Source organism: Hydra vulgaris, chromosome 12, assembly GCF_038396675.1.
Source record: "Hydra vulgaris chromosome 12, alternate assembly HydraT2T_AEP".
Taxonomy (NCBI): Eukaryota; Metazoa; Cnidaria; class Hydrozoa; order Anthoathecata; family Hydridae; genus Hydra; species Hydra vulgaris.
Genome location: NC_088931.1, coordinates 38,129,704 through 38,157,399, shown reverse-complemented (window position 1 = coordinate 38,157,399; position 27,696 = coordinate 38,129,704). Strand labels below are relative to the sequence as shown.

The 27,696-nt window shown below is 27.6% G+C and overlaps 2 protein-coding genes across 3 annotated transcripts in view; one reads left to right on the top strand and one right to left on the bottom strand.

The window, feature by feature from the left end:
* Positions 1-8,540, top strand: LOC136088704 (basic salivary proline-rich protein 4-like). The gene is made up of 7 exons (XM_065813155.1): positions 1-135; positions 230-285; positions 723-785; positions 2,387-2,449; positions 3,075-3,125; positions 6,048-6,098; positions 8,141-8,540. Exons 1-7 carry the CDS (start codon positions 131-133, stop codon positions 8,158-8,160), a joined length of 309 nt encoding a protein of 102 aa, XP_065669227.1. The 5' UTR covers positions 1-130; the 3' UTR covers positions 8,161-8,540.
* A 10,253-nt stretch (positions 8,541-18,793) lies between these two features.
* The window catches only part of LOC101238972 (uncharacterized), a 57,240-nt gene continuing 48,337 nt past the window's right edge, over positions 18,794-27,696 (bottom strand). For both annotated transcript variants that reach the window (XM_065813153.1, XM_065813154.1), the window contains exons 20-28: positions 23,882-24,036; positions 23,564-23,761; positions 23,216-23,348; positions 22,141-22,271; positions 21,749-22,067; positions 20,121-20,279; positions 19,942-20,010; positions 19,154-19,380; positions 18,794-19,025 (exon numbers count right to left, since the gene is read on the bottom strand). In XM_065813153.1, the coding sequence (XP_065669225.1) occupies positions 18,909-19,025; positions 19,154-19,380; positions 19,942-20,010; positions 20,121-20,279; positions 21,749-22,067; positions 22,141-22,271; positions 23,216-23,348; positions 23,564-23,761; positions 23,882-24,036 (1,508 nt within the window). In that variant the 3' untranslated portion in view covers positions 18,794-18,908. The remainder of the gene's footprint in view (positions 19,026-19,153; positions 19,381-19,941; positions 20,011-20,120; positions 20,280-21,748; positions 22,068-22,140; positions 22,272-23,215; positions 23,349-23,563; positions 23,762-23,881; positions 24,037-27,696) is intronic.

Genomic DNA, 27,696 nt, shown 5'->3' with positions numbered 1-27,696 from the left:
TTTTCATTGATTTCATTATTATTTGAATACATACATACGTAGGTCTAAATTTGCTATAAAAGTTTTTCGTTAAAAAAATCTAGATATTTTCTTTTGACAACCAGTTTGCGCTGCAACAACAACAAAAAAAATGAGGTATAATTATTTATTTTACTAAATATTTAAATTTTTTACAATTTTTTTTATATGCTAATAAATATGATAATATTTTATAACTCGTTTTATGCAGAGGAGTTTTGCTGATTATTTTTTCTGCTATGCTAGTGGCTGTCACCTTTGCTGATCGTAAGCTCAATATTTCTTATACATTTATTTTAAAAAAGACTATTTTGAATCTTTTTTTTTATCTATTTTTTTTAATTTTATTTATCTATTTTTTTTAATTTTATTTATCTTTTTCTTTTTTTTTTTACAATAAAAATAAAAGAGTTTTCATGCAAAGGCTCGCGTATTATTTCAAGCTGTACGATAGGCTTTCGAAAGAATTAATTTTTACAGTTTGTAGAATCAGAAATTAAAATTAAAACTGAATCAAGATTGATTCAAAATATGTTACTTTAGAATGCGAAGTTGTAAAGGCTTAAAGGGTGTTGAAAAATTTTATTTAAAAAATTTGCTATGTATTTATGCTATAAAATGTATTTGTTAAAATTTTTTTTTTTTTTTTCTAAAGAAAAAAAATAAAAAATTATTCTTAAAAGTAAATATTTTTTATCTTTTAGGAAATAACCAGGGTGAAAAACCTCCCCCACCTCCAATACCTAACAATGGTCATCCTCCTCCAGGTAATATGGAACTTTATATATTTAGTTTTTACTATGATAACGCGCAATGATATAGTAATCAATTAGTTATTGAAATTTATGAGTGCAATATAATTGAATAAAAAAATGTAGTATATTAACTAGCATGTTTCCTAATTTTAATATTTTGTTAAAATGTTACCGGACTAAAAAATTAAGGGATGAGAGGAGGGGGAACTCTCTCCTTAAAAAGAATTCCCTTGTAATATAATATAATATAATAAACATTATAATATAATGTAATATAATATAATAACACAATACAATATAATATAATAACACAATAATATAATATAATAACACAATAATAATACAATAGACATTTTTTATTTCAGATTCTAATTAGATTAGTTACATATTGCGCAATAATAATATAAACGTGTTATCACTTTTTTTCCCCACTTTCTTTGTCATACTGAGTGTTATATTTTCTCGCCACTTCTTTTGTCATGCTGAGTGTCATATTTTGCTCAGCTTTTCTTCTACAATTACTCTTTAACATTTATGGTCAAAATATTTAAATATATAGCTTATTTCCACGAATAGACAACTATACAATAATTCTACTAAGTTATACAAATTTACTTTGAAAATCAAAATTAACTAAAAAAACTTTTTTTCAAAAGTAACAATCATTTGAGTTCTTTGGATGGGGCTCTAAATTATTTGCACACTAGCTTGTTGGTTAGTTGCAAAGTTGATTTAGTAGAAAAAATCACAATATCAAATAGTCAACTATATTTAAGCCATATTAAGGGTTTGTTAATAAGCTAAATTCTCACATATGGAGAAATTCAAGTTATAAAGTGACACGGGTATAGAAACCATTCCGTCCCCACCATATCCCGGCCCCATCCTCACCAGATTAGTCCCCACCCCATCTCTATCATTTTCATCCCCATCCCCATCAATAACGCAAACTTTTATTTCGTAACACTTTATGCTTTTTAACTGGTTAAAGGTACTATCCGAGCCCGTTTTTACCTTTACCGCAGTAGTTTATTAAACATTTCCGTCGTAATATTGCGGTAAACGCGGTAATTATCATGGTAACCGTGATAATACCACGCTTCTGGTAACCGTATCACTTTCAAATGCAAAAATGTCCGGAGTTTTCGTTACAATTAACAAAAATCACTACAGCTCCATAATAGATTTTTTTTTTGCCTTAAAATGCGAATGATATTATTTTCGTTTTTAGAAATTCAACCTCTGGTACACTTGATTTCATGCTGTTTAAATTATAAATTTAGACATGTCAAGTCAAGTGTACACAGATAGAAATTTTGAGAAAGGTTTTTGGCAAGTGTTTTTTTTTTTTAAATAAAATTTACAATAAATCTCTAACCAGGTTTACTTAAAATATAAAATGTTTACAAAGTCTATTTCTATTAGTTATATGAAGATACAATAAAATGATTATTATTTTTAAAACCAATCATTTTAAGTGATGCCGATATAATCTTTTTTTAATACTATTTTAAGAATTATTATTTTAATGAATTTATAGAGTTAACAATATTATTTTTCGTTTTCAAAAAGCAACCAGTTGTTTAAATAAAAATAACATTTTTACCATTTAGGTGACAAGAATGAAAAACCACACCCCACACCCTCGATACGTTATGGTGGCGCTCATTCTCATGGTAATCTTGACTTTTATGTTTTTTTATACTGGGTGATTTACAATTAAGATAAAAAAGTGATAAATATAAATAAAAGCTATATTTAATAAACCAACAAGGCCGATGTTATACTACAGCCGTTTTCTGCCTTAAGAAGCATGTTACGTGTGAAAAAAACGCAATAAAAAATAATTAATAGGAGTAAATCTTTGAAAAACGTTTTTTAAAACTAAAAGTTTTTATGATTTTCTTCATAATTCTTCAAAAATAGCTATTTAATGACATTTCTAGGTTAAATTAGCTTATTTTGTAAAAAAAGTCAACTTTGATTTTTTTACCTTGAGGGATCTCCTTGATCAATGATCCTCCAAATAAACTTCTATTTATTAAATAAGTTTCGCATTGCGTAATTTATGGACAATCCCTTAAGGCGTTTTGAAAAACGGCTGTAGTATAGTTGAATAAAATTAAAGACTACGCGCTAGTCTTTTAAGTTACTCAACTTTTTTATTTTCATTCTTTTTTATTTAGTACAATCATTTTAAATGCAATTTTTTTATACTTATTTTATAGTGTTATTAATAAAAAATTTTGATCAAAAGAAATAAAAAACCGTTCAAATAAAAATAATTTTTTTACCGTTTAGGCAATGAAAATAGTGAATATCCACACCCCGAACCCTCAATTCATTCTCATGGTAATTTGAGTTTTTATGTTTTTTAACATAAGGTGATCTATGAATAAGGTTTAAAAGTGGTAAATGAATAAAAACTATTGATAAATAATTAAACCAACCCTTTTGAGTTGAAAAGTTGAATGAAATTACAGATTTTAATCTTGCTCCATTTTTATTTTTTTTTTATTTTTTGTTATTTAAACTTAAGATGAGTTATTGTTAACGCGAAAAAGTAATAAATATAAAAAAATAATTGCAAGTAAATAGAAAATTATAGACAATTGCTTATGTTATACCCATTGGGGACAAGGTATATTTAAGACGTCTAAAAGATGTATTACAACGTATTTAAGACATCTAACGGGTGACAACTAAAAAACGAGACTGGATTTAAAGACACATATCTCATTAAAGAAATAATATAAAACAAAAAGGAAAAATGTTCTAGAAAGTATTTTTATTCTAGTTTTTAAATATATAATCAGTTGCTCTCAATTGAACCATTTCTTCTGACTTTATCAACTAGGCCTGGTATAGACTGAGCTAGGCTTCGTATGAGCTCAATATCAAATTTTATTAAGGCAATACTTATTTCTAGAACGTAATTTTTAAAGATTTTCTGCATGCCAATTATTCTTGTAGACAAGGCCTTTCAAAATACTCCAAAAATTTTCGATAGGACGACATTCTGGCTAGTTTTCAGGGTATTCGCTTTCTCAACATAATGCACGTTTTCCTTGTTTAGGTACTTGATTACTGTTTTTGCATAGTAAGATGATGTTAAATCTGGCCAGAATACATATGCACCATCTGAATGATACTTATTGATGAATGGAATAAGTCTCTTCTTAATACATTTGTTTAAATAGATTTTTTGATTTACAGCTAGTCCGCTTGGTACAAAATAAAGTTGAGAAATTCCATTTTCAGAAAAAGCAATCCATAGAAGTAATTTCTTTTGAAACTTTTGTTTTGTTTGGTATTTAAAGGTAGATGGAGTAGATTTTACACCACTAGTATAAAATATATCATTTCCATTGATACTGGAGTGATTTAACGTGAAATAAAACTCATCGTCAATGATTGGTTTACGATTTTTGAATTTCTGACACAATTAACTGCACTTAGTTCTAGCTGCTGCTTTTTGCTGGTCAGAGGGTTTTGGAATCGTCATTTTTTTCTTGATTTAATATTTGTACTTTTTTAAATATTTTACTAATGTGTTACTGAGTACAGTTGAACTTTTTAGCTGCCTGTCGTTGAGAAACTCCGTCTTTATGATCAAACATGAGTTTGAGCCTTTCCATGTTTGTCCTGGTCATTTTTTTAGCTTTTACTCCACTTCCTTGAACTCTTTGGTACCCAGATTCACTTTCAGCATGTTTAACTATCTTGTAGATAGTACTTTTAGGTATACTCTCAACTTTAAAGTGGTCATAAGTGAACTTTTTACTAGCATTTTTGTAATTTAAATAAAATTCATACACACGTTTTCTAATCTCTTCTTGTTTTGAATTTATTTTTTTATTCATTTTTCTATAAAAAATAAAAACACATAAAATATTTAAAAACTAGAATAAAAATACCTTCTAAAACAGTTTTCCTATTTTAAAAATCTTATTCCTTTAAAGAGATATGTGTCTTTAAATCCAGTCTCGCTTTTTAGTTGTCACCCGTTAAAACACGTCTTGTTTTTGTTTTTTGCAAAAACAATATTTAACACAACTAGAAATTAAAGACTACGCACTATTGCTTCATAGATATACAAGTGAAAAATATAGCTAACTTTGCATTTACGAAATAATAATATAAAAATGAAGCTGTATCATGAATCCATTATAGATAAAGATAACTTACGAAAATAAAATAAAAATCCAACTTTGTTATGTTCATACTAATCAGTAGTCTAATGTTAAATAAGTTTAAAAAAGTATTGTGTTTTTAATTTTAACAACTATTAAAAGGCGAAGCATCAAAATTTGTCGAAAGAACTTACAATTTCATTAAAATATTTTAAGGCCATAAATGCTCTAATTTTACAAGTTCACTTCCCAAAATAAAAAATTTTCTGAGTAATACTAACTGTTTGGCGTTGCAAAGTTGTATGTTATGTTGAACTATTATACATTAGGTTTTGCGTTAAATTAAAATCAAAATTTATTGTTTTTATGAAGTTTGTTAAACTGAGATTAATTAAGATTAACTGAGATTAACTGAGATAAGTTAGTTAAATTATTTTGATTTTATTTTAAATTATTTACATTGAGAATTATTTATTATATTTTTTAAACTAATTTTTTTTTCAAATTTAGAAATATTTTAATTTAAATGTAATAAAGGATTTTATTGTCAAAGTTAAATAAAGTTATAAAATCATTTGCCAATAATCATACAATTATATTGGAGTTTTTGTGAGTTCGACCGTTCGTTCTTTCACTGAAATTACTTAGACTAGTAGAAGTTAACATTTGTGACTTTTTAATTAAAGAATTCTAATCAAACTGCAATGGAATGGTATTACTTTTACAGTAGCACTACATAAGTGCTCAAAATGTTACATAAAACTATGACAAAATATTATATAAAAATATGAATAAAATTTTTATCGATTTGCAGTGAACAACTTCACTACACTACTACACGTCAAGAACTGAGCCTGTGAGAGGGAGCGCCCTAATAGACGACAAAAAAGAAATTATCAACTTTCTTTTTCTATCATGCCATAACGGCCTCGTTTGGAGTTACCCCATCTCCACCATTTTCTCACTTTCTATATTTAAATTGAATGAGAATGTTTTGCATAAAAATAAAAAACTTTTTGTATAAAATTTGCAAAGTTTTTATGCTACAAAATGTATTTGTTAAATATTTATATATTCTTTCCTGCATTGAAATATTAAAAGATTATTATAATATATAAAAAGCAATATTTTTATCTTTTAGGAAATGAAAAACATCTCCCACCCTTAAAACCTAACAATCGCCATCCTCCAGGTAATATGTAGTTTTATATTTTAGTTGTCACCCTGTTAACGAGCGTTGATGTATAAATCAATTAGTTATTAAAATCCATGGTAACAATTTAATTGAATAAAAAAATGTGGTATATTAACAAGCATGTAACTGCAATAAAAACTTTAAGGGATAAGGGGAAAATTTTACTTAAAAAGGGTTTTACTCGCCCTCTCGTAAAATATATTATACAAACTTTTAATTTCGATTTGATTAGTTACATAATTCAAGTTAAAAATGTAAAAGCTTTAAAAAATTTTAAACAGTTAGCAGTTGCAATTTTTCTTCCCCTAAAAAGTCATAAAAAGTGTTTTTTGATAAAACATTTAAAAGCATTAACTATCAAAAGAAGCTTTTATTTTACAACCACTTTTTGACATTTATGATCAGTATATTAAAATTAACAGCTTATTATCACAAATAGACTTGCAGTTATATAACAATTTTACTAAGTTATACAAATTTAATTTAAAAAATCAGCATTCGTTAAAATAAATGAAGCCACAAGACAATAATTTGAACTTCTTATCTTGGATTAAACTCAAAAGCAGTTGCACACTAGCCTACTTGTTTGTTGAACACTAGCCTACTGGTTTGTTTGCACACTAGCCTATTGGTTTGTTGCAAACTAGCCTAATGGTTTGTTGCACACTAGTCTATTGGTTTGTTTTCACACTAGCCTGCTGGTTTGTTGCAAAATTGATTTTGTAGTGATAATATCAAGTAATACCATTATATAATCTATTTTGGCAGAATGGGTTTGTTTTTTTTCTGTCGAAATGATAAAAATTTTCAAAAGATTTTTAGCAAAAAAAAGTTTATTAATTTATTTATTAATTAAGTTTAAAAAATTTTATTTAACAATGCTATATTGCAGAACGCCTTATGATGCTTATTAAGTATTTCGAGAAAAACGCAATTAAAAAAGAAATTATTAGGAGAAACTCTTTGTTTAACGTTTTTTAAACTAATAATTTTTATGAATTATTATTTTTGGTTACGATTGGAAAAATTAATCAATTAAAATATTCAAATATAATATATTTTTTAATAATAAAATAATTTTTACAGTATATTTTCGAAGCTAATTAAGTATTAAAAAAATATTTGTTTTGGCAGTGGCAAAAGAGACTGTTTTTATGTTGAGTCACTCAAATGAAACTTCTTTTATTCAAGAGTATGTGCCTTTAACAATAGAAAAGAGTTCTTTTTAAATCTGAATTAAGTACTAAACGTCTCTAATTGGGCAAAAGAATAAAACTGAGTCTTAACTCATTTAGACATTTTAGATGCACGTTACAAAAATGATTTTTTTTATTCAAGGGTATTTGTTCTACAAAAAATGCAAATAGTGTTTATAAAATTGGAAAAAATTGATAAGGGTCACCAATGGGGCAAAAGGGTAAAATTAAGGAAGTCTAAGTCCATTTGAACATTGCAGATTTAAAATAAAAACACGAAAGTTACCAACAACAAACATTTAAAAATATTTGCAATATTAATAATACGACACATAATCCAACAAAAATTGAACAATTTTTTATCCTGCTCTAGAGCAGCAATTAAAAGTTAAACTAAACTTTTCTTCTTTTAAAAGGAACTGCAAAGTTGATCTCGATGTTTATTACACTTTTCTACACGCATACATCAATTCCTTGAAGGTTTAAATTTAAAATGAAGTCTCCGCGCTATTTAGCAAATTGATTGTAAACTGTTTGAAAAACTTGGATGATAGGAACTTTGGGTAGATTAGAAGAAGTTTTTTAATCTAGCAAATGCTAAATTATACTAATTTTCAAGAGTTTGACAAAAATCTTTGACCAGCAGTTAATAATAATATTTAATAATAACAAGTTTGAATAATGTTTTGTTCATACTATTCAAATATTTTCCAAATTTAGTTTAATCTTTTTAAATTTTTTTATATTAGATATATTTTTTAATATCCATTTTAAATATTAAAAAATTTTTAACTATGTTTTTAAATATCAGACTTATTTTTGAGAGTTTAGTTTTGTTTTTAGGTTCGAAAAAACAGAAATGAAGTCGGATTTTTTTACAACAATTAAGTTGATTTTAACGAATTATTTGGACCGTTGGTCTTAAACTATAATAATATGTTTGTGTATTTGTGTCCATATTTATAATATATGTTCCGACTCCAATAACTGCGCATGTATAACAAAGGTTTTAAAACTGTACTAAACAGAAATAATATTTTGAACTTATCAACTATTCTTTTTTATACTTAAGCTGCTTTTGTTGTCAGTATTCAATATTTTGATAATAATATAACATGTAAAGGATTTATTCACAGCTGCACTATTCACACTAACATTACAGATTGAACTCACAGATTTATTTTGAAATGAAATAAAGTAATACTTTTAAAAATAATAAAAATATAATAACTTTAATACGTCATTTGTATGTTGCTTTTTTTTCGTTGTTCATATTTATTGCTTATAATTTAGTCTTACTATTCAGTCACAAAGCCCCTAAAGCAATTTTTATATATCTAATTATTAAATAACAAATTAGGGCAAAAATAAAACCATTGGTGTTTGGAATTAACCTTCGTACGTGGGGTAACTTCGAGCACACTTTGGAGGAATCACAAACACTGTTGTGTAATAACGATCAAAATGCTAATTGTAATAATTAAGCTCAGAAATCACAGACAAAACCTCAGGATATGCTTACCTCCTCCAGGCCTAACAATTGTAACACATAATCCAGTCTTCCAACTTAATACAACAACACTCTTTTAAAATTATTATTTAATTTTTTAATTATTAAAATTTTACAAAATTAATACAAACAAAAATCGCCCTCCAACCAAAAATTCCTCTATCACACACAGATATATATATATATATATATATATTTATATATATATATATATATATATATTTATATATATATATATATATATATATATGTATATATATATATATATATATATATATATATATATATATATATATATATATATATATATATATATATATATATATATATATATATATATATATATATATATATATATATATATATATATATATATATATGAAGGCCTCAACGGAAGAACGATCGGAGTCACACTTTTGCTATTTTGAGAAAATCAATTTTTAAGACTTAAAACACCATTATGTAGTTAAAGGAATTTAAATCACTCCAAAAATCATTTTATTTTAGAAAACATTTATTTCTCAATATAGCAATTCAAAGTTTTATGTGAAAATATTGATTTATATGTTTGATATTGAAACTGTAAGAAGGGAATTGCTGTTCGGACTTTGATCGTTTTTCCGTTGCATCACTCCAATACAAGCCAAAATATTCCACTGGTTAGTTCCTAGAGACTCATTCTCATAACAGATTTTCTTAATTGATTACTACTCATACCAAAAACAATAACATTGAAACGCGCTAAAATAATGCTTTATAATAGTAGTATTATTATATGAGTGTCACCTTTATTGTAGGTACTAAACCAAAGAATAAAAGAAGGGAGGAGGAAAATAATAAAAACTAATGTTTATGTTGCAATAACTCCATAATAATAGACTGATTGATTCAATCATCAGCATAATATGACGTGTCTGTTGAAAAACCATTTTTACAATCAGAGGGTCCATCAACTGGAAGATTGTTGTAGAATTCCTGGATCACAGGATTGCATAGTTTTTTCAGACACTTCAAGTCTTTGAATTTCTCCCGACTGATTGAAATCGGGACAGTGCATAAACACTCAAATGGCCTTGTTTTCAGAGGCTTGGTTGTTTGTTTACCTTTAGATCTCAATGTCACAACCGCAGTTTCAATGGTGCCGTTCCAGGAATCTCTAAAGCTGATGTATTGCGGATGAGAGGCTTCAATGTAGACTTCTCGGAAAGGTCTTGTTTTAAAGGGACAAGATGTCTTGTAGCCTAGCTTTAGGAAATCTTTGAACGCCTTGAACATATTCTGGTCACAGTGGATCACTGTAAAGGGAGATGGCTTGACATGCGCATTCCTGAACACTTGAACCCTCTGGCTGGGAAGATCCAAATCTGTTGACTGTTTGATCAGGGCCATGTCACGGTCACATTCAAGATACGAGTGACCACGGATTGAAAAACGGATTGAGATGCGCTCAAATCGCTTTTTTGTGTTTACCAACTAATTCATAAATCTAAGTAGAGTATAATTCTTGTTTTGCCCTGCACACCCATCACAAAACAAATTCAGTCTTGTCACTACTTGCGGGATCTATGTCTCTATGGAGTTATAAAGCATGGAACACACATCATCAACACCCTTTTTGCCAAAAATCTCATCGTAAAAGTAGTAGTATACATCATTTGTTGACAGCATGTGAACATTAAACGAAAAACAGGTAAGTTGGCAATTGTAATAAACATTGTTTAGTTTTGTTGAGAGTGCATAGATTTTTTCTGAAAATCAAAAATAACTGCCTCTGTAGAATTATCTATCAGGGCAAGATCTTTTGCCACGCGTTTTCTTTTGTAGAATGTTGCAGCTTTTCTTTGATGAAGTTCTTGCTTCGTTCTGTCATTTTCTGACTCTTCATGTGACATCTTCTGTTTCAGCTCATCACAGATATTACATGTATCTTTTATCCAAATCCAATATTAAATGTAGTGTTGAAGTCTGTATCTTTCATAAGAAACTTCACGTGCAGGGCAACAGTTTACAAACATTTGATGCATCTTTGCAACATTAAAGAGCTCTGGCAAGTATATTTTCCTTGTAGCACCCATGACATAATGTGACTTTCTGCCACGTAAGTATCGGATATGGTCAATCACTGCTTGCAACTCTTCTTGCTTTAGTTGATGAGGTTGATTTGAATGTCTCCCTCTCATGTCTACAGGTAGACATCCTGTGGAAAAACAGATAAAGATAGAGAGGGAGAGAGAGAGCGCCAACACAGTTCAACATTTTTTGCATGGCTCGAATAAAAGTTCTAGTTCAATACAGCGCTCTAAAAAAATACTAAGACTTACAAATGCTGAAGTTGACTTATTATGCAATGGATCGATAACTAAAGGTCTTGTATTTATTTATTGTTATTCGAGATGGGTTGAAAAAAGACTCTTTTCCTGAACAAAGTAAGCAAGGTGCGAGTCTTGTGCAACTTTGCTACTAATCGAGTTAAATTGATTGAGTAGACCGTCTTTTTCTTTGTCAGTAATCGCTTCAAAACATTTCATCTTGCACTTGCAATCTTCCCCTCTTTCATGACTTGATATGCGTTGAAATTTCAGCTGTTCTTTATGAGTAAAAATTTTTTTTTTCTTTGGTTTGTCACTAATGACCGAGCGATCAGTGACCGAGGTTCGACGCCAGCTCTAGCCCAATAAGAGACATTGCGAAGGAAGGAGGCGTAAACTTCCCAGTTAAATGCTCTTTCACGGTGCTCTGTGATAAAATCGTAAGGACTTCCGGGAGCACTTTAATAGCAAAACAAAAAAAAAACAAAAAAACAAAAAAATTGAAATTTTTTTTTTTTTGAACCTCGATATGAAATGCTATAGTTTTGAGCCTCGAAATGCAATCCTATATTCCGTATATTTTTCCGTAAATTACCCAGACAGTTTATATGGGTAAGTTATATTTGTTGTAAGATTATAGTTTTCATTTATATTTATTTCAAACAGTTATTAAAGCTTTCAGGAGAGAGATTATTGTTAAATAAATTCTTAAAAATTAATTGCTAATAGATATTTATTTCAAATACATTCATCACTCTCATATCTTTCATTTAGGTTTTAACTTATTTGTGTTTTTTTAGCGTAAATAATTCTGCAGGCATGTTTTTGTTAGCAAAAATTTTTTTTAAGTTTTGATAGCTATGTACTTGTCCATAATAAGCTTGCTTAAAAATAAAACTAATAAATTTTGAGCAATAAATTAGCTCAAAATATATTAGTTTAAGACGTTTATAGACGTATAAACAAACTTCAGACTTTGTTTATTGACATATATATATAGGAATGGCAAAATCCCGGACATTCTCAATCCCGGGATTTTCGGATTGAGAAATTATTCCCGGGAAATCCTGGGATTAATTAAGAAGCAGAAAAAATTATTGGCGGTGAAGCATGTAAAGAACAAATTTTTAAGTACTCATGAAACACTGAAAAATGATTAATTTATTGATAATACTACTATATTATCAATAAATTAATCATTTTTCATTTTTAGTTAAGTAAAATAGTTCATTTACTAATTAACCTAAGTTATTTAAATTATAAAATAATGCATTAAAAAGGTAACACAACATAAGTAAAAATAGTATGAATATATATGAGTATACATGAACTATATTCATTTTTGAAAGTACCACCTTAAAAAAATGAAAGCGTTAATCATTTCGTCGTTTAATCACATTCGATTTTTTGAGCATAAAAACCCAGCCGCTGAGAATGTTCGTTCGGACTCCACACTTGTTGGCCGTATAGATAGTATATAATCATATGCTTTTTGAAGGCGATTACCTCTTGTAGCACCACTTTCAAATAACAACATTTCTCTTTGAATACTAGAAGTTATACTTTTTACCCTTATAGGTAGTGTTGGTGTTGCTGCCAGTCCTTTTGCCATAAGTTCCAATAACTTTTCAACTCATGTACATTCACATTCATATATCTGCAGTTTCCAAAAGAAGTCCACTCATCAAGTGTTAAAGAAAATTTAGAGCCTCTTGATATTTGATCAATTATTTCCTTTATAACTTGCTTTTTAATCTGCTCGTAGTAGTCTAACACCATTTTTCTGATAGTATTACGTAATTTTGGGACATTTTTATATCCTCATGCAACTAACCCGGCTTGCATACCTATGGAATTACAAATTGTACTAAATGATATACCATCTTTTGCTGCCATACGTGCCAACACTTCGGACAGATTTTCCTTATTTTACAATGTTGTTGAAAAAAAGTTCGAGATTTTTGGCTTTTTATTTTGAGGTTCTTCTTCTAAATCTTTCGAATTTGAGGCTCTCCTGGATAAACTTGGTGCTTGCGATTGCAATGTTACTTTAAGTTTATGTTTAGACAGTTAATGGGAATGTAGACCTTTTGTTAAACCACCGGCAATTTTCAATAATTTTTTGCATGTACTAACTTTGCACATGGCTGTTACATCTTTTCCTCTTAAGAAATGTCTCCATATCAGATTTGTGCTGTTGAATTCAGTGTAGTTCGTCACGATATTTACTTAAGTTCTAATTTCTTTTAAAGTTCTAAAGTTCTTAAATTATTTCAACTTACGTTTCTTTATCAGATCTTTAATTCTAACTGAATTTGTCACTGTGAAAACGATTACCACTTTGGATAATTGTAAAAAAAGGTTTATTTAATAAACTTTCTGTATTCTGAAAACTTCATTAATTTAAACCGTAGTTGAAAATTTTCGAGAATCACGCATAGATTTCGGATTTTCGGAATATCGGGATTGCCATCCCTACATATGCAATACATTATACCGATAACTCTGGTAATTTTAGAATGTATTTTATTTGAAGAAGCCAGTTTCATCAAGAGTTATTTCTAACAATCTTATTTCAATTAATCTTTTATATAAGATAAGATCAGGTAGCTAAATATTTATATTTAGAAATAATGTTGTAATGTTGTTACGAGATAAAAAGAGATTAGTATCAGTAAACATGACAGTCGTTACATTAAAGGCTTTAAGAAGATAATTAAAGTAAAGTAGAAGGAGAAGAGGTTTAGTATCGAGCTCTGAGGACTCCACAAGATACATCATATAAATTAAAAGAGGCGGTTGCATTATTGTAAAAACACAACTTGCGGTTGCTTAAATAACTTTTAAGTTATTTATGCAACCGCATATTTGCGGTTTTATTTATGCAACCGCATAATTTGCGACCGTGACCCATATTTTGAATAAGTACCTTATTCAAATATGGGTCACGGTCGTTCATACCCTAATTTACTTTTCTTTAATGTTTACAGCGCTTGCGTATAATAACTTGTCTCTTTTAAATGACCGTTGGGTGAATCTCTGACTAGTTTTAAGTTTTCTGGAATTGTAATAAGTAAATAAGTAATTCGTTGATGTTTCGTTAATTACTGTTAGGATTCAATTTTACTATAGACACTCCACTAAAATTCAAAACTTTTCTCACTCCGAAGGTCGGATTATGGGCTGAGTGGGTTTGGGGCTGCAGATTTGTAATACTAATTATCTTTTTTAATAAAAATGGGGGCTTAAGTTTAAAGTCGTATTATGTTGGAAAATATTGATTGATTGAGAAGTAAAAGAATAAATTTTTAAAAGTAAATGGTTTTGTTTATAATATATAATTGTGAAATCTATTTTACTGAAAATGTTTTTTTACATTTAAAGTTATAAAATGTCAGAAAATATTAATTCGTTGAATAAAATGCAATGTTTGCTATGGCTAGAAGAAATTGGGCAGTCAGTATCAGGAACATTGGAAGAGTTGCACCAAAGAATTCAAAAGTTTTTTTTGTATCCAAATTTAGTCAAACGATTGAGAGACAAAACCAAACAAAATTACACGTTTAAATGCAGTCTTAACCCGTTAGATATACCTCAAGTAACATCAAAATGGTCTTCAGATGAAACCTTGTACCCCCTTGTAAACGAGGAAACATTTTAAAAATATTGTTCATATAAAAAGCAGGGGAATTCTGGTCAACAGGATAAAGCTGTAAGAATGCTACAGAGCAGGAAAATTGTTTCAGTGAAATCACTGCATGATATTAATGCAATATATGTCCAATGAATGATTAAAAAATCGTACGGTACTGATATACGGCCTGCTGTTGTGTTATTTGAAAGTATTACTCCTAAACGAGCATATTGTAGTTGTCCGATAGGCTCTAGTGGATTATGCTGTCATATCCTAGCTCTTTTATTATATTTAAAGCATTATTTTGAAACCAATGAGAAAATTTTAGAAGTATCGTGCACACAACAACTACAAAAATGGCACAAACGGTCTTCAAAAGGATCTATACCTATGGTTCCACTTAAAAACATTAAACCAAAATCAACCAAATTAAAAAAAAAGTACGGTAAATTAAAAATATCTCCTGCTGATCCAAACTCAAACATTTACAAAAGAGATTTAACTTTGATTGTAAAAAAACTAAAAGAACAGTTGAAAAAGGAAAAATCAATTGAAACACATATTTATTCTGTTTTAATTAATTCAACATTTGGGATACATACTTCTGTTGGACAACATTTACATTACAAATATACATTAAGAACAGGTTTAGCATTAGCTGATCATCAATATTGCAAATCACAATTGTTTGATGAAAATGTAATACAAATAGATGAAGAAAAAATAAAACAAATATAATATTATGTAGATAATGACTCTTTAATTAAAAATGATACTAGTACAAGTGTAAATATACACCAAAATGATTCTTTTATAAATATTATATTAGTTCAGAATACTTTAAAAATACAAGTTGAAACAACAGATCTAGTATATCAAAATTGCAAAAATATACCACTACATAATGATATAAATGAGCAGCTGAAAAGTAATATTGAAATTATTAAAATAGATTTAAGTTTTTTGAAATCACCAAAGCCTTATGGTAGTAATTATATGGATGTAGAGCAAGGTACCTATGAATGGAATGAGTACAGAAAGTTTAAAATTACTGCAAGTCGACTACCGGCCTTACTAGGGCTACATGGAAATGTAAACTATTCATTGATTTGGGATGTTGTCAAAAATGGTACTAGTACTTCTGATATGAGTCATGTAAAAAATTTTCAACGTGGTATCTTCTATGAAGAAATAGCAATAAAAAACTTTGAAAAAATTATTAAGTGCAAAATTGAAAAATGTGGATTCTTTGATCATCCTTTTGATAAAAAGTATGGATGCAGCCCTGATGGTTTAGGACCATGTGGGATTAGAAGAAAAAACTCGTGCACAATTTACTGATGGCCCTTTAACATCTCTTAATAAGTATCTACAATATTATGTTCAATGTTAACTTCATATGCTATGCACGGATGCAAAATATTCCGTTTTATAGTCGTATCACCCAGAAACAGAAACCTCGATTAATTACGACAAATTAGAAATTTTTTTCTAATTTGTCGTAATTACACTTTAATGCAAATTATCAAAGAGGTCATAGATTCTATCTACCACAATGATAAGATATTAAAATGGGATCATAAGGAAATCAAAGAACTAAATATTTTTGCGAAAGCTATTATTGGTCAAATTTCAAACTTTTTTACCATGAAACCATTGCGAACAGTTATTAAATCAATCTCTAAGAAAGCACCCATTATTTGTTTTCTTAATGAATTTGATTTTAGTATTTTATAATAATATTTGAAGTCGCTGAATCTTAGTAACTTAGGAGTTATTTTTTGTTCGGATCTAATTTTAATTTCAAGAGTTTTAAATTTTCAAAATGAACACCTTTAAAATATTCAACAATGGGTTTTGAGAGAAAAAACTAAAGCAATATGCTGAAAGAAATTTTTTAAATACCATTATTTTGGTCCTACGGGAGGCATTGTTAAATTCACTATGTGTGCTAACATTTGTCATGTTGATGATAACAAATCCATTCTATTTATGGGCCACACAATGTTCATAATTCCCCAATCCCGTATTCTTTCGATGTACCTTTCAACATGAATACGAGTTGAAGCTATGTCAAAGTTACGGGCCACATCAACTTAAGAAAATTGATTAGAACCTTTTTGTTTTGGACGATTTAATGTTATTCCTTTCGTTGCACAAAAATCTTGTATAGAAAAACCTCTATCACTCATAATCTCGTGATCTTTCTCTACAAATAAAATAGTATCTGATTTTTCTGTTAAATCTGAATCCGAGATAGAACCTGGATATATATCACTAAATAAGATGCCACCACCATGTGATGCTATTCCAATCAAAGCTTTTCCTGTTTGGGTATTCTTGTAATAAGAAAACATTAAAGAGTTTAGCTCAAAATTTGAAGCACTTTGGAATTTAAACTCAGTTGCATCAATAATTAAATCAGTAAGACCATGTCCAGTTTCAATAAAACTTTTTGGCATCTTTTTTAATAAAAAACCAGATTCTGGCTTTAAATCTATTTCATTGAATATGGTTGACAGAAATATAACCCATCCTATGAATATTCTTTGAGTAGTTGACTTGGATGTGTTCAAAATGTATGCCATAACTCCTTGATTAAGTCGATGTCGACATGTTGTTAGAACAGATAACAGTTCAGTTGGTAAATTGATCAATCTTTTTCGATTAGAGTTATTTTTGCAGTCAGGATATGGAATTAAGTGAGTATATGGTACAACAGAAGTTAAATTAAACTAAACTGTTCAACTGAGAGTCCACATAAGTATTTAAAAACAATTGGCTGGTTAACTAATTCAGAATATATAAAATTATTTTTATTGTATTGTAGATTTTATTTTGTGCTTGAAGCAGCTCAATTTTATTTTTTGCGTCTCTTAATTTTTTTTTAAGAATTGAAATCTTGAGTAGCCCTGAACTTAGCTGTTTCTTAATCTTCTTTTTTGAATGCTCTTTTTGTATTGATGCGCATGGCAGAGTGGTTTCTATTTCAAGAAGATTCTTGAAATAGAAACCATTCTGCCATGCGCATCAATACAAAAAGAGCATTCAAAAAAGAAGATTAAGAAACAGCTAATTTCAGCGCTACTCAAGATTTCAATTCTTAAAAAAAAATTAAGCTTTTGTTTGAAAGATCATTTAAGTTTTGAGTTGCCACTTCGAATTTTTGTTTTGCAACTTTTAAACGACTTATAATACTGTGACTAGGGTTTTCATACTTTTCATATGTTTCTTTTGCTATAGTATATTTTTCTACTATTTTGTTATATTGATCTTTAGGAATAAAAATGTCAGGTAACGATGTTGCACTTTCTCGTCCATTACTCCAATGAGATGCACAAATGTGACCATGATCCCATTTGTGCATCTCATTGCACAAATGGGATCATGGTCACATTTGTGCAATGTGTCATCATGTGTCACAAATGGGATCATGGTCACATTTGTGCATTCATTCCAACTGTTTAAAAAAATGTTTTATATTCGTTCTGAATAGCTTCTACACGTGGAAGGCGAGAAAATCCAATTGGTTTCCCATTTGCGTCTTTAGAACTGAAGTTATTAAAACACATAGGAGAAGCACATGTCCATTTCACCATTTTAAAATCAAGGATATAGCTAAAGTTATTCAATTCAATCTTTTTTTGAAGAAAAACACAATCAAAACAGAGCACCTTTAAGATCCGCTTGTGTTAAATATAAATTTCTTTTAAACAAAGCTTCCATTTTTATTTTTTTCCCTACAAATAGACCCAGACCTCTGACTTGAATTTGGCTAATTTAACTCTTCAATTATAGAATCTAAATTAAACTGCTGAAGTAATCTATTTTCAATGCATAACATAACAGCGACAAGGTGTTTAAACGTTCTTCACCCATGACCATGGTTTTTAACAAGCTTAAGTTGTGTAAATTAATATAATCGGCTGCAATTGCTCACGAATAAAGAGACTTGCGTTTTGCAATTTGCAAAAAATAAAAATGGAAAGTGGTTCGTAAAGTGCCGGTGAATATATTAAAACCGTGAATTAACTAACACATACTAATGTTTTATTTGATCTTTCTAATTCATATTGACATTATTTTGTTTTTTCATATATATATACACATAAACACATAAAGGCGCTCATGCTATTATCGAGACATTCTACAAAACTATCAAGAACAAGATGTAGCAATGATATTAATATTTTTCAGATATCGTTTCATTGCGTGAAGACGTTCACTCAGTTCATCTAACTTTAATTCAGGATTCTTAAGCACGGAAGTCAGTCCCTAAGAAAAAAAATTATTATAAAATAAAATTGAAATATAACGCGTAATCGCAAATTACGCATAATTTTAGATAATATCAAAAAGTGTTAAACCAATGTAAATAAAATTATGCCAAGATGAAGACATACATTTGACAGCTTTGTAGCGGATGATAAATCCATTAATCTTGAAGATGGAGTAAATGATCGTTTTGATGCCGCGTGAAATCGCTTTCTCAATACATTCATAAAGGTAGGAATGTCAGGAATACCATTTCTTTTCAAGCCATCTTGAAATTTGTTTTTGAACGAATTTAACGCCGTTGCGCTATGATTGGATAACTTTTTTGTAACTAACTCCGAATATAAGTTCATACCTAAAGTTAAAGTTTACTCAAAACATTGATTATAAAGATGAGTTTCCGCTCATCCGTTTTTCTACGGTAATGGGAAACGGAACGAAAAAACAATCACGTCAGCATACGCAGTTTTCCTTCAGACAAATTAAAACTTTTATTACGCATGCTCACGTGATTATTTTTTTCTTTTCTTTTTCGTTTCCGTAGAAAAACCGATGAGTGGAAACTCGCCTTAAGATTCTTAAAAATTATAGTACCATACTGACATACAAAAACGAACACGTTGAAAATGGAGCGACTATGATTTTTATGAGAAACAATTTAAACAAGTTAAATTTAATAATGGAACTCTAAATAACGGAATAACATTTATGTTATTTTGTTATGTTATCTTTCACTCGTAAGTGATTTCATGTTAAAAAGTTTTTCTAAGAACGGCAGATTTTCAGCCAAACAATTTTTTTTTCAATAAATTTTATGTTGAAAATTTTTTAAAAAAAAGTTGCAAAAAAAAAAAACGATGAACAAAAGAAAACAAAAAGTAGTTAAAAGCGAAAAAAAAAAACAAAAAAAACGTACCATTTTCTAGTTGTCTGATCCAATAAGACTCATCACTACTAAATGAATTGTTGGTGTTTGATGATATAACTAGTGTAAAAATACAATTTTTTTACTTTAACTTTTTCAAATAGTTTGTCTAATAAAATTAACCTCGTTTTAGAAAACAATATTTAAAAAACCGAACAAAATAAACAAACTGGCTCTATTCTTCAACGTCCCGACACCTTTCTTCATAGAATTGTAAACTTGATTCAGTTTAAACGAAGTCTTTTCATAAGAATCAGAAATTGATCGAAGGCTGTGATATATATCTGAATATTGATTACTAATATGCTCAACAGTATTGCAATGCGATTCTAAATACAACAAATATATATATGTACACACACACACACACACACACACACACACACACACACACACACACACACACACACACACACACACTCACTATGTATGCAGCAATATTATCATCTCGTTATATCGTATGATCTGTTTCAATTTAGTATTCTCTCAAACCAGAACTTTTTTTATTTGCAATTTTAAAGTACACAACTTTAAATGAAAACAAATGCTTATGTTAAAACCATTAAAACTTTTTTGCTGTGCCATGTGAAATTATTTTGGGTTTAATTTACCTAAATTAGACCCAACATAAAATCCTTTTTTAAATATAAAGTATTTTTAAAATTATGTAAAAAAGGGCAACAAGAAATTTATCATCGTTAAGCCAAGTATTAAAAGAATTGCCAGATGGCAATTTTTTAGATATAAACAATGCAAAAATAGTCTTGACTTAAAGGACAAACAACAAAGTTTCATCTTTATTCGATGTACGAAAAAAACATTCGATGCATAATTACAACATTTAAAAATACGAAAATACAGATATTGATAATGCTAAATAAGCGGTAAAGTTCATGTACATCGCAAAAGAACGTTACGCTCTTTCAAATAGTGTTGCTAAGAATTTCAAATAGTGTTGCTAGAATTTGACGCGATACTTATTCTAAACATTAAACGTTTTTGAAAATGATTTTAGAACAAAATATTTGGTAGACAAAAACATTAGTAATGAACTTAGAATGCTTTTATGTCTTTTGTCTCTCATCCCTTCATGCTTTAAATGTGGGCAATCAAAAAATTTGAGATTACAAAAAATTAATTATTAAAGAAAGCTGTATTAAAATAAAAAAATTTAAGTTTTGTTTCTGATTCCTCTGACAAAGATAATAAAAGCCTAAATAAAATTCTAATGAAAAAATTAAATGCAGAGGTCATGAAATATAACAGAACATGGTAATTAATTAATAATTTTTAAAAATCATCTTAATATGTAAAGTTATATAAAATTATTAATAATATTAAAAGTTAAATTAGTATTTGATATTAAACTATTGTAACTTTTGTTCTTTGTGAGTAAAAATCAAGTATTGATGTTGTTAACTAGTGATTTTTTTGGGATACAGTTTGACTTAATAATGTTCTTAAAAAAACAGAGCAATAATAAATTAGTAGAAAATCACTTTTTTTCATTTCACACTGTATTTTATCTATAAAAAATCATCAGAAATGGCATTTCTGATGAGTCTTTTCTATTAACTTATATATATGTGTGTATATATATATATATATATATATATATATATATATATATATATATATATATATATATATATATATATATATATATATATATATAATAATAATAATAATAATAATAACTTTTTCGTTATTTTTCATATATAACAGGTTTAATGAGAGTCAGTATTTTTTTATTTTATTCTAAAAGCTGCTCTAGTAAACAAAAAAATAAAGTCTTTACTTTTGTGAACCACATCACGCACAAAAACATCTGCATTTTCAAAAGATTTTTCAAGATTTAAAGTACTAACAGCTGCCCATGGTGAGCTGTACATAAATGTAGCACGTGTTTTCATACTACGTGTCACAGTAAACTTGTTCTCTTTAAGTTTAGCGCGATCTTTTTCACTTATTTGTGGCATATATATTGAACGAGTACCAAAAACCAATGTATGTTTGGGTAGCTTTTTCACAACTCCAGTCATTCTGCGATGTGGTAAAACAGCAAACTTTGTGAAGGAACGTTTTTCTTTTAGTTGCAATTCATCAAGTTTATGTTTCTAAAATATTTGATTTTTATGTTATATAAATTTTCACATAAGACACAAGATTAAAATATATTAGATATCTTACTGCAAAAAACTCTGTCAATGAATCTTTCAGATTTTTTAAGTTTCTCTCATGTTTAGCTAGACAATGATCATATAGCTTTAAAAGTTCTCGCAGATTATGAAATTTACTGCCTAAGTATTTATGAGCTAACTCTGAAAAAAAATTTAAACATAAATAAATTAAATCAGAAAATCATTATACATTACGTTTGAAAAAAAAATTTTAGTTCTGATATAAGAATTTCAATTTTTCTTTTACTAACTAAACACACCATACTTCACTTAGTTAAAGACAAATAACTTTAAAAAATTTTAATTATCTTCTAATAAAGCTCAAATATATTGATATATTTTAAATAATATTATATTATAGTTTTTTTCACATTAAAAAACAAAAGAATTATGAATAAAGGTGTTGTTCAAAAGTTTGTGTTAATAGTTTTGAAAAATTGTTTCCTGGAGTTTTTTACTGCCTAAAGTAAATAAAAGTTTCTTATTCAATGAAAAAATAAAATTATAAAATTAACCCATCAGCACAATCTAAATCAATATTAACAAACAAAATCATGGTTGACCAAAATTTAAGAAAAAAATCTATACAGACAATAAAACAATTTTAATAAGATAAACAATTTTAATTTCAGCTTTTCATTTTACTCTGTTGAAAAAAGTTTCTATGTTTAGCTAAACCTCTATCTATATTTATTACAAAATCTTAGATTAAGAAAGAGTTAAAACCAGATAAATTTTCTATTAAAACACTAGTCTTAGTGCTATGGTCAACAATAGTTGTGGTCATTAGTACTAGAGCTAAAAGCAACAAAACTATTCAAGAATGCTTTTTTTTTTCAAAACTTTGGTCTTATAAAAAATATATAAAAACTAGTAAATGAGATAAAACAAATAAATATCAGAACTCTAGACTATTTGCGCTAAGGTTTTATTAAAATATCTATAGTATAAACTAGACTTTCTTGCTAAATCAGCATATTTCTTGTAAAAAAAAAATCGTAATAAAACATAATAAATTTAGATGTTACTGATGCTGCAAAGGAAATCAATAGACAATCCAACTAAATCATTGCAACTTAACTTACGATTAGCAAAATAACTTATGTATTCCCCATTAAAACATTGGCGAAATGAAAAACTTTTTTGAGCACCAAACATCTTGTATTCTCCAGAAATATTATCAACACATTTGTCACCATTTATCTTTATTTCATTCATCTAGTACAAAATAAAATGCATTATATAAATAAGTATATATATATAAAACAATAATAATAATAATAATAATAATAATAATAATAATATATATGACATAAAAATAAGTAAACAAGAAATACTAATACTAAATTTTAGATATAAAGCAAAATAATAGATAGCAAAATTTATTAAATAGTAAATAAGTGTACTAGAGTTTACTAAAGTTTTGTTCTTACATTTCCTTTAATTTCAAATGAAACAAGTTCAAAAAAACTTTCATCATCATTTTCAGGAAAGTTAGGAAAATCAGAAAATTGTTTTTTTGAGTTCTTAAAATGATTTATCTCTTGGCGAATCTTTTTCTCATGTGTAATGTACAGTTCTTGAATTTCCTCAGCTTGAACCATTAAATCATCATACTTTTCTGTCAGTACCTGCAAATCAATACAGAAAAAAATTATTTAGTGTAAAAAAAAACACAGGTGCTTTAAACATTCTATGAAATACAGTTATTGTTATTATTACTAATTTTTTTTACAATTAACTTAAAATACCTTGATTTCATTGATTTTATTTTCATAGTTAGATGCAGCCTGAGATTTTTCCAACTCACATGCGACAATGCAACTAACATTTGCAGTCTTGAACTCATCAGGAACTAACAACATTTTTCCGTTTTCATTATCCCAAATAATATCAGGTATATCAACTAAGTTATGAAATATAAAATACAAAATAGATATTAAATTTCAAAACAATAATTAGATCTTAAATATAAATTAGATCCAACTAAAAATTTAAAAACTCAAGGTCTGTCTAAAATCAAAAAATTATACTTGTGAACTCTTGAGTTCATTGACCTGCTTAACAAGTCAACACATTTTTTATTTAGTTTATATTTCTAGCTTTTTTTTTTTAAACAGCTAAATATATCAATGTTAAACTAAGTAACATTAGTTGATATTAGTTAATATTTTAACACGATTATGTTAGTTATAATGCTAATACACTGAATTGCATTGTAGGTAATTTTTCTAATTCCATTTTTAAAAATTGTAGGATATTTGATATAATATTAGAAAGGTATAACTTTTAACCTTGTAAGGTAAAATATTCTATTACAAATAATCATTTCTCATATAATTTTCAGAAGGTAGAAAACTATACCTTTTCTTTTTTAGAATGTATTTAGTATCTGTATTTAATATCTTTGTCACCACTATATGTCATTCTTATATAAAACCATATAAATATTTTCTCAGAAATGAAAAGCATAACAATATTAAGATGTAGAGTTGTTACCCAACAATTTCTTTGTAATGAGTATATAGATTTGTATAGAGTTTATTTATTTTATTTAACATAAGATTATTTTAATAAAAAATTTAAAAAAACAATTAGCAAGAAAATCAGCAAACCATTAAAAAAAAAGACTAATATTGATTGCACAAAAGTAGGACAGTTAAGCAAGTGCTGATGCAGACTTGTTGGTATTTAGCAAGACAACAACAATTTGTGCCTCATCTAGATTATTTATTTCTGTTTCTTGATCCTCACATATTGACTAACAACCATTTACTTTTGTAATTGCATTATTTGCAATATATGTTTTTGTTTATGACTTACCTTAGTGAATATAAATACTATTTTCTTTTTCCTTCGTCTTGTAACTTTTTGTTTTCCTCGAGATATGTTATTAAAATAAACAATCTTTATCATTTCAGTGTTGATTTCTACTTGGTAAACCTTGAAATGTTACCATTAAATGTTGCATGAAGAGTGGAACATGACAAAAACATTTTGTGTGTTTTTACTGAGCAAACAAATGTTAACAATAAAAACCCTCTCAATTAATGCTTGCCCATGACATATGAGTCCATATTGCAAATAAGTGGCTGAATACTTTTCTGATTTTTTTTTATAAAAAGTGAATTAGATGCAATCTTTTTATATTAAACAAATAATAACTGCATTTAAACTCAAAATAGATTTGCTTACTGTAAAAGAAGTTTAATGCTATATTATTTTATTTACAGAAGATATTTATTGCAGAGAGTGCAGCCTGAAAATTATGCAAGTATTTTCTTTGTTATCAATTGAAGATGAAAAGATTAGAACTTATAAACATAATTGAAAAAGGTTGGCACTAATCATGCAAATCTGCTAGTCTTTTTAGAAGCTAAAGTAAAAAAAGCAACATGCTCACCAATACTGTACTGTCTGTCATCTTTTTATTTATAAATTTAGAGTTAAGTATGCAAAGCATAATCACAAATTTTCAAAACTAACTTAACAAGAAGTACCCTGGTTAGTAATTTTAGAATAAAAATACTGAACCTGATTTAACTATGAAAGATAAAAGTCCAGAAAAAAACGGACAGTGCAATCATAAAGAACCAAAGGAGAAAATTTCTAATTTAAAAGTAATTTTGTATTTATTTTTAAAATTCACTAGTATAAAATACGTCTTAATAAAAATATATGTAATTGTAGTGAAGTCAATTCATGTAAAAAAAAAAGAAAGCTTTTTCTCCTAGGTGTGTTGAATTCACCTCACTATAAATTATCAACATGGAAAAAAGTTGTCCAATAATGATTATGTTATCTTAGTTTTGTTAAAATCCATACAACTAAAGAATTATCATAAACTGCTGTTGTATGTGTAAAATTAAGTCTCAGAAAATTCAGATTTGAGAATGAGTATTAAAATATTTTCTAAAAATTAAACAAGCAAAACAAACAAAAGTTATAAACAGCCAAATATGATGTCTGCAGATCAAGAATTGTCATTTAAAATTCATTGTGATTTGAGTGATTTTCAATATCAGAATATTCGAAACTCATCTCTGATGCAAAATGTTGACATTTATTCCTAATAAAAAACAAATCTAAAATCAAAAGCAGATTATTATCCAGAGGGTTTGCATAATACAGAAATGCTTTGCAAAACATGGTTAACAAAATTTTTCCTGAATTTTAAAACTAAATTTGAAGCTAGTTCAAAAATTAGATGAAATTGTGACACATGGAGAGTCACATTTTAAAGTGACACATGAAGTGTCACATTTTAAAGTGACACATGAAGTGTCACATTTTAAAGTGACACATGAAGTGTCACATTTTAAAGTGACACATGGAGTATTCAATTTGAAATACTTATCATAGTTATAGTTTAATCTAGAGAATTTGAAATCTAGATCTTCTCAGGTCTAGATCTAGATCTTCTCAGTAAACATATTCACTGTTCCATAAAAATTAAAATTGTTGGAGGTTTAACTATACTCGATAGCAAATCGGTAAATATACTTATACTTTTGAATTTATCACATTATAGTAAAAATAAGAAAGTTTACTCCTCACAAAAAATCTTTATGGGAAATCTATTCTTCATTGTTGGATTACTTAAGAACATGTGACACTTGAGATATAAAAAAAAAAAAAAAAATTTCAGGCAAGATAAAAAAAATTTTTTTTTTTAATCTTGCCTGATATTTTTTAACTGAAAACTTTATTTTCATTAATGAGCAAAAAAATAATATTAGAATTGGTTAAGAAATGAGTTCAGTATTGTTGGCAATATACTTATATGGTGTATTGGCAATATACCTATATGGTAATATGGCTATGATTCCTCAAATTTAAAAACACAGATAGTTTTGCAGAAAATACAGGAGTTTATGTTAAAACTATTGTTTCATTGAGATTAAGAAAATTAAAATTACATAATTAATAAATGTTCATATTAAAATTACATAAATAACATAAATTGAGGAGAATAAATTGTCAAATGTTGTATAATGACATAAAAATTCAGTAAACTTGAAAAAAAATGTATTCTTAAAAATATATATTTTTTTATTAAGTGGGAAAATTTACTAACAAAACTCATAAAATGCGTAATAAATTTTTTTCATTAAGCATTTTATGAGCTAAACTTATTTTAACAAATAACAAGTCTTTTTCAAAAAAAAACCTTGTAACTTGTATCAGATAAATTGTAACTTGTATCAGATAAATTGTAACTTGTATCAGATAAATTGTAACTTGTATCAGATAAATTGTTGAGATTGTTGAGTAAAAAGCACGGGGAAAATTTTTACATTCAGTAACTATTACACAATCAGCTCTTCTGGCTATCCAATAAGCTTTTCTGGCAAACTAATCAGCTCTTCTAGTTAACTAATAAACTCATCTGGCTAACCAATAAACTCATCTGGCTAACCAATAAATTCTTCTGGCTAACTCAGCAAACCATGGAAAAAGTTATGTAAAGTTCTCACAAACTTCCCTTTGTTCTATTTAACAAATTAATAAAGAGATACATATTTTATTTTAATGCTTACATATATATATATAAATAATATAATGA

Excerpts from the sequence above, each read along its gene's own strand:
- LOC136088704 (XM_065813155.1), top strand. Across the intron at positions 2,450-3,074 it reads TGGTGGCGCTCATTCTCATG|GCAATGAAAATAGTGAATAT; the intron begins GTAATCTTGACT and ends TTTACCGTTTAG. Across the intron at positions 6,099-8,140 it reads TAACAATCGCCATCCTCCAG|GTTCGAAAAAACAGAAATGA; the intron begins GTAATATGTAGT and ends TTTTGTTTTTAG.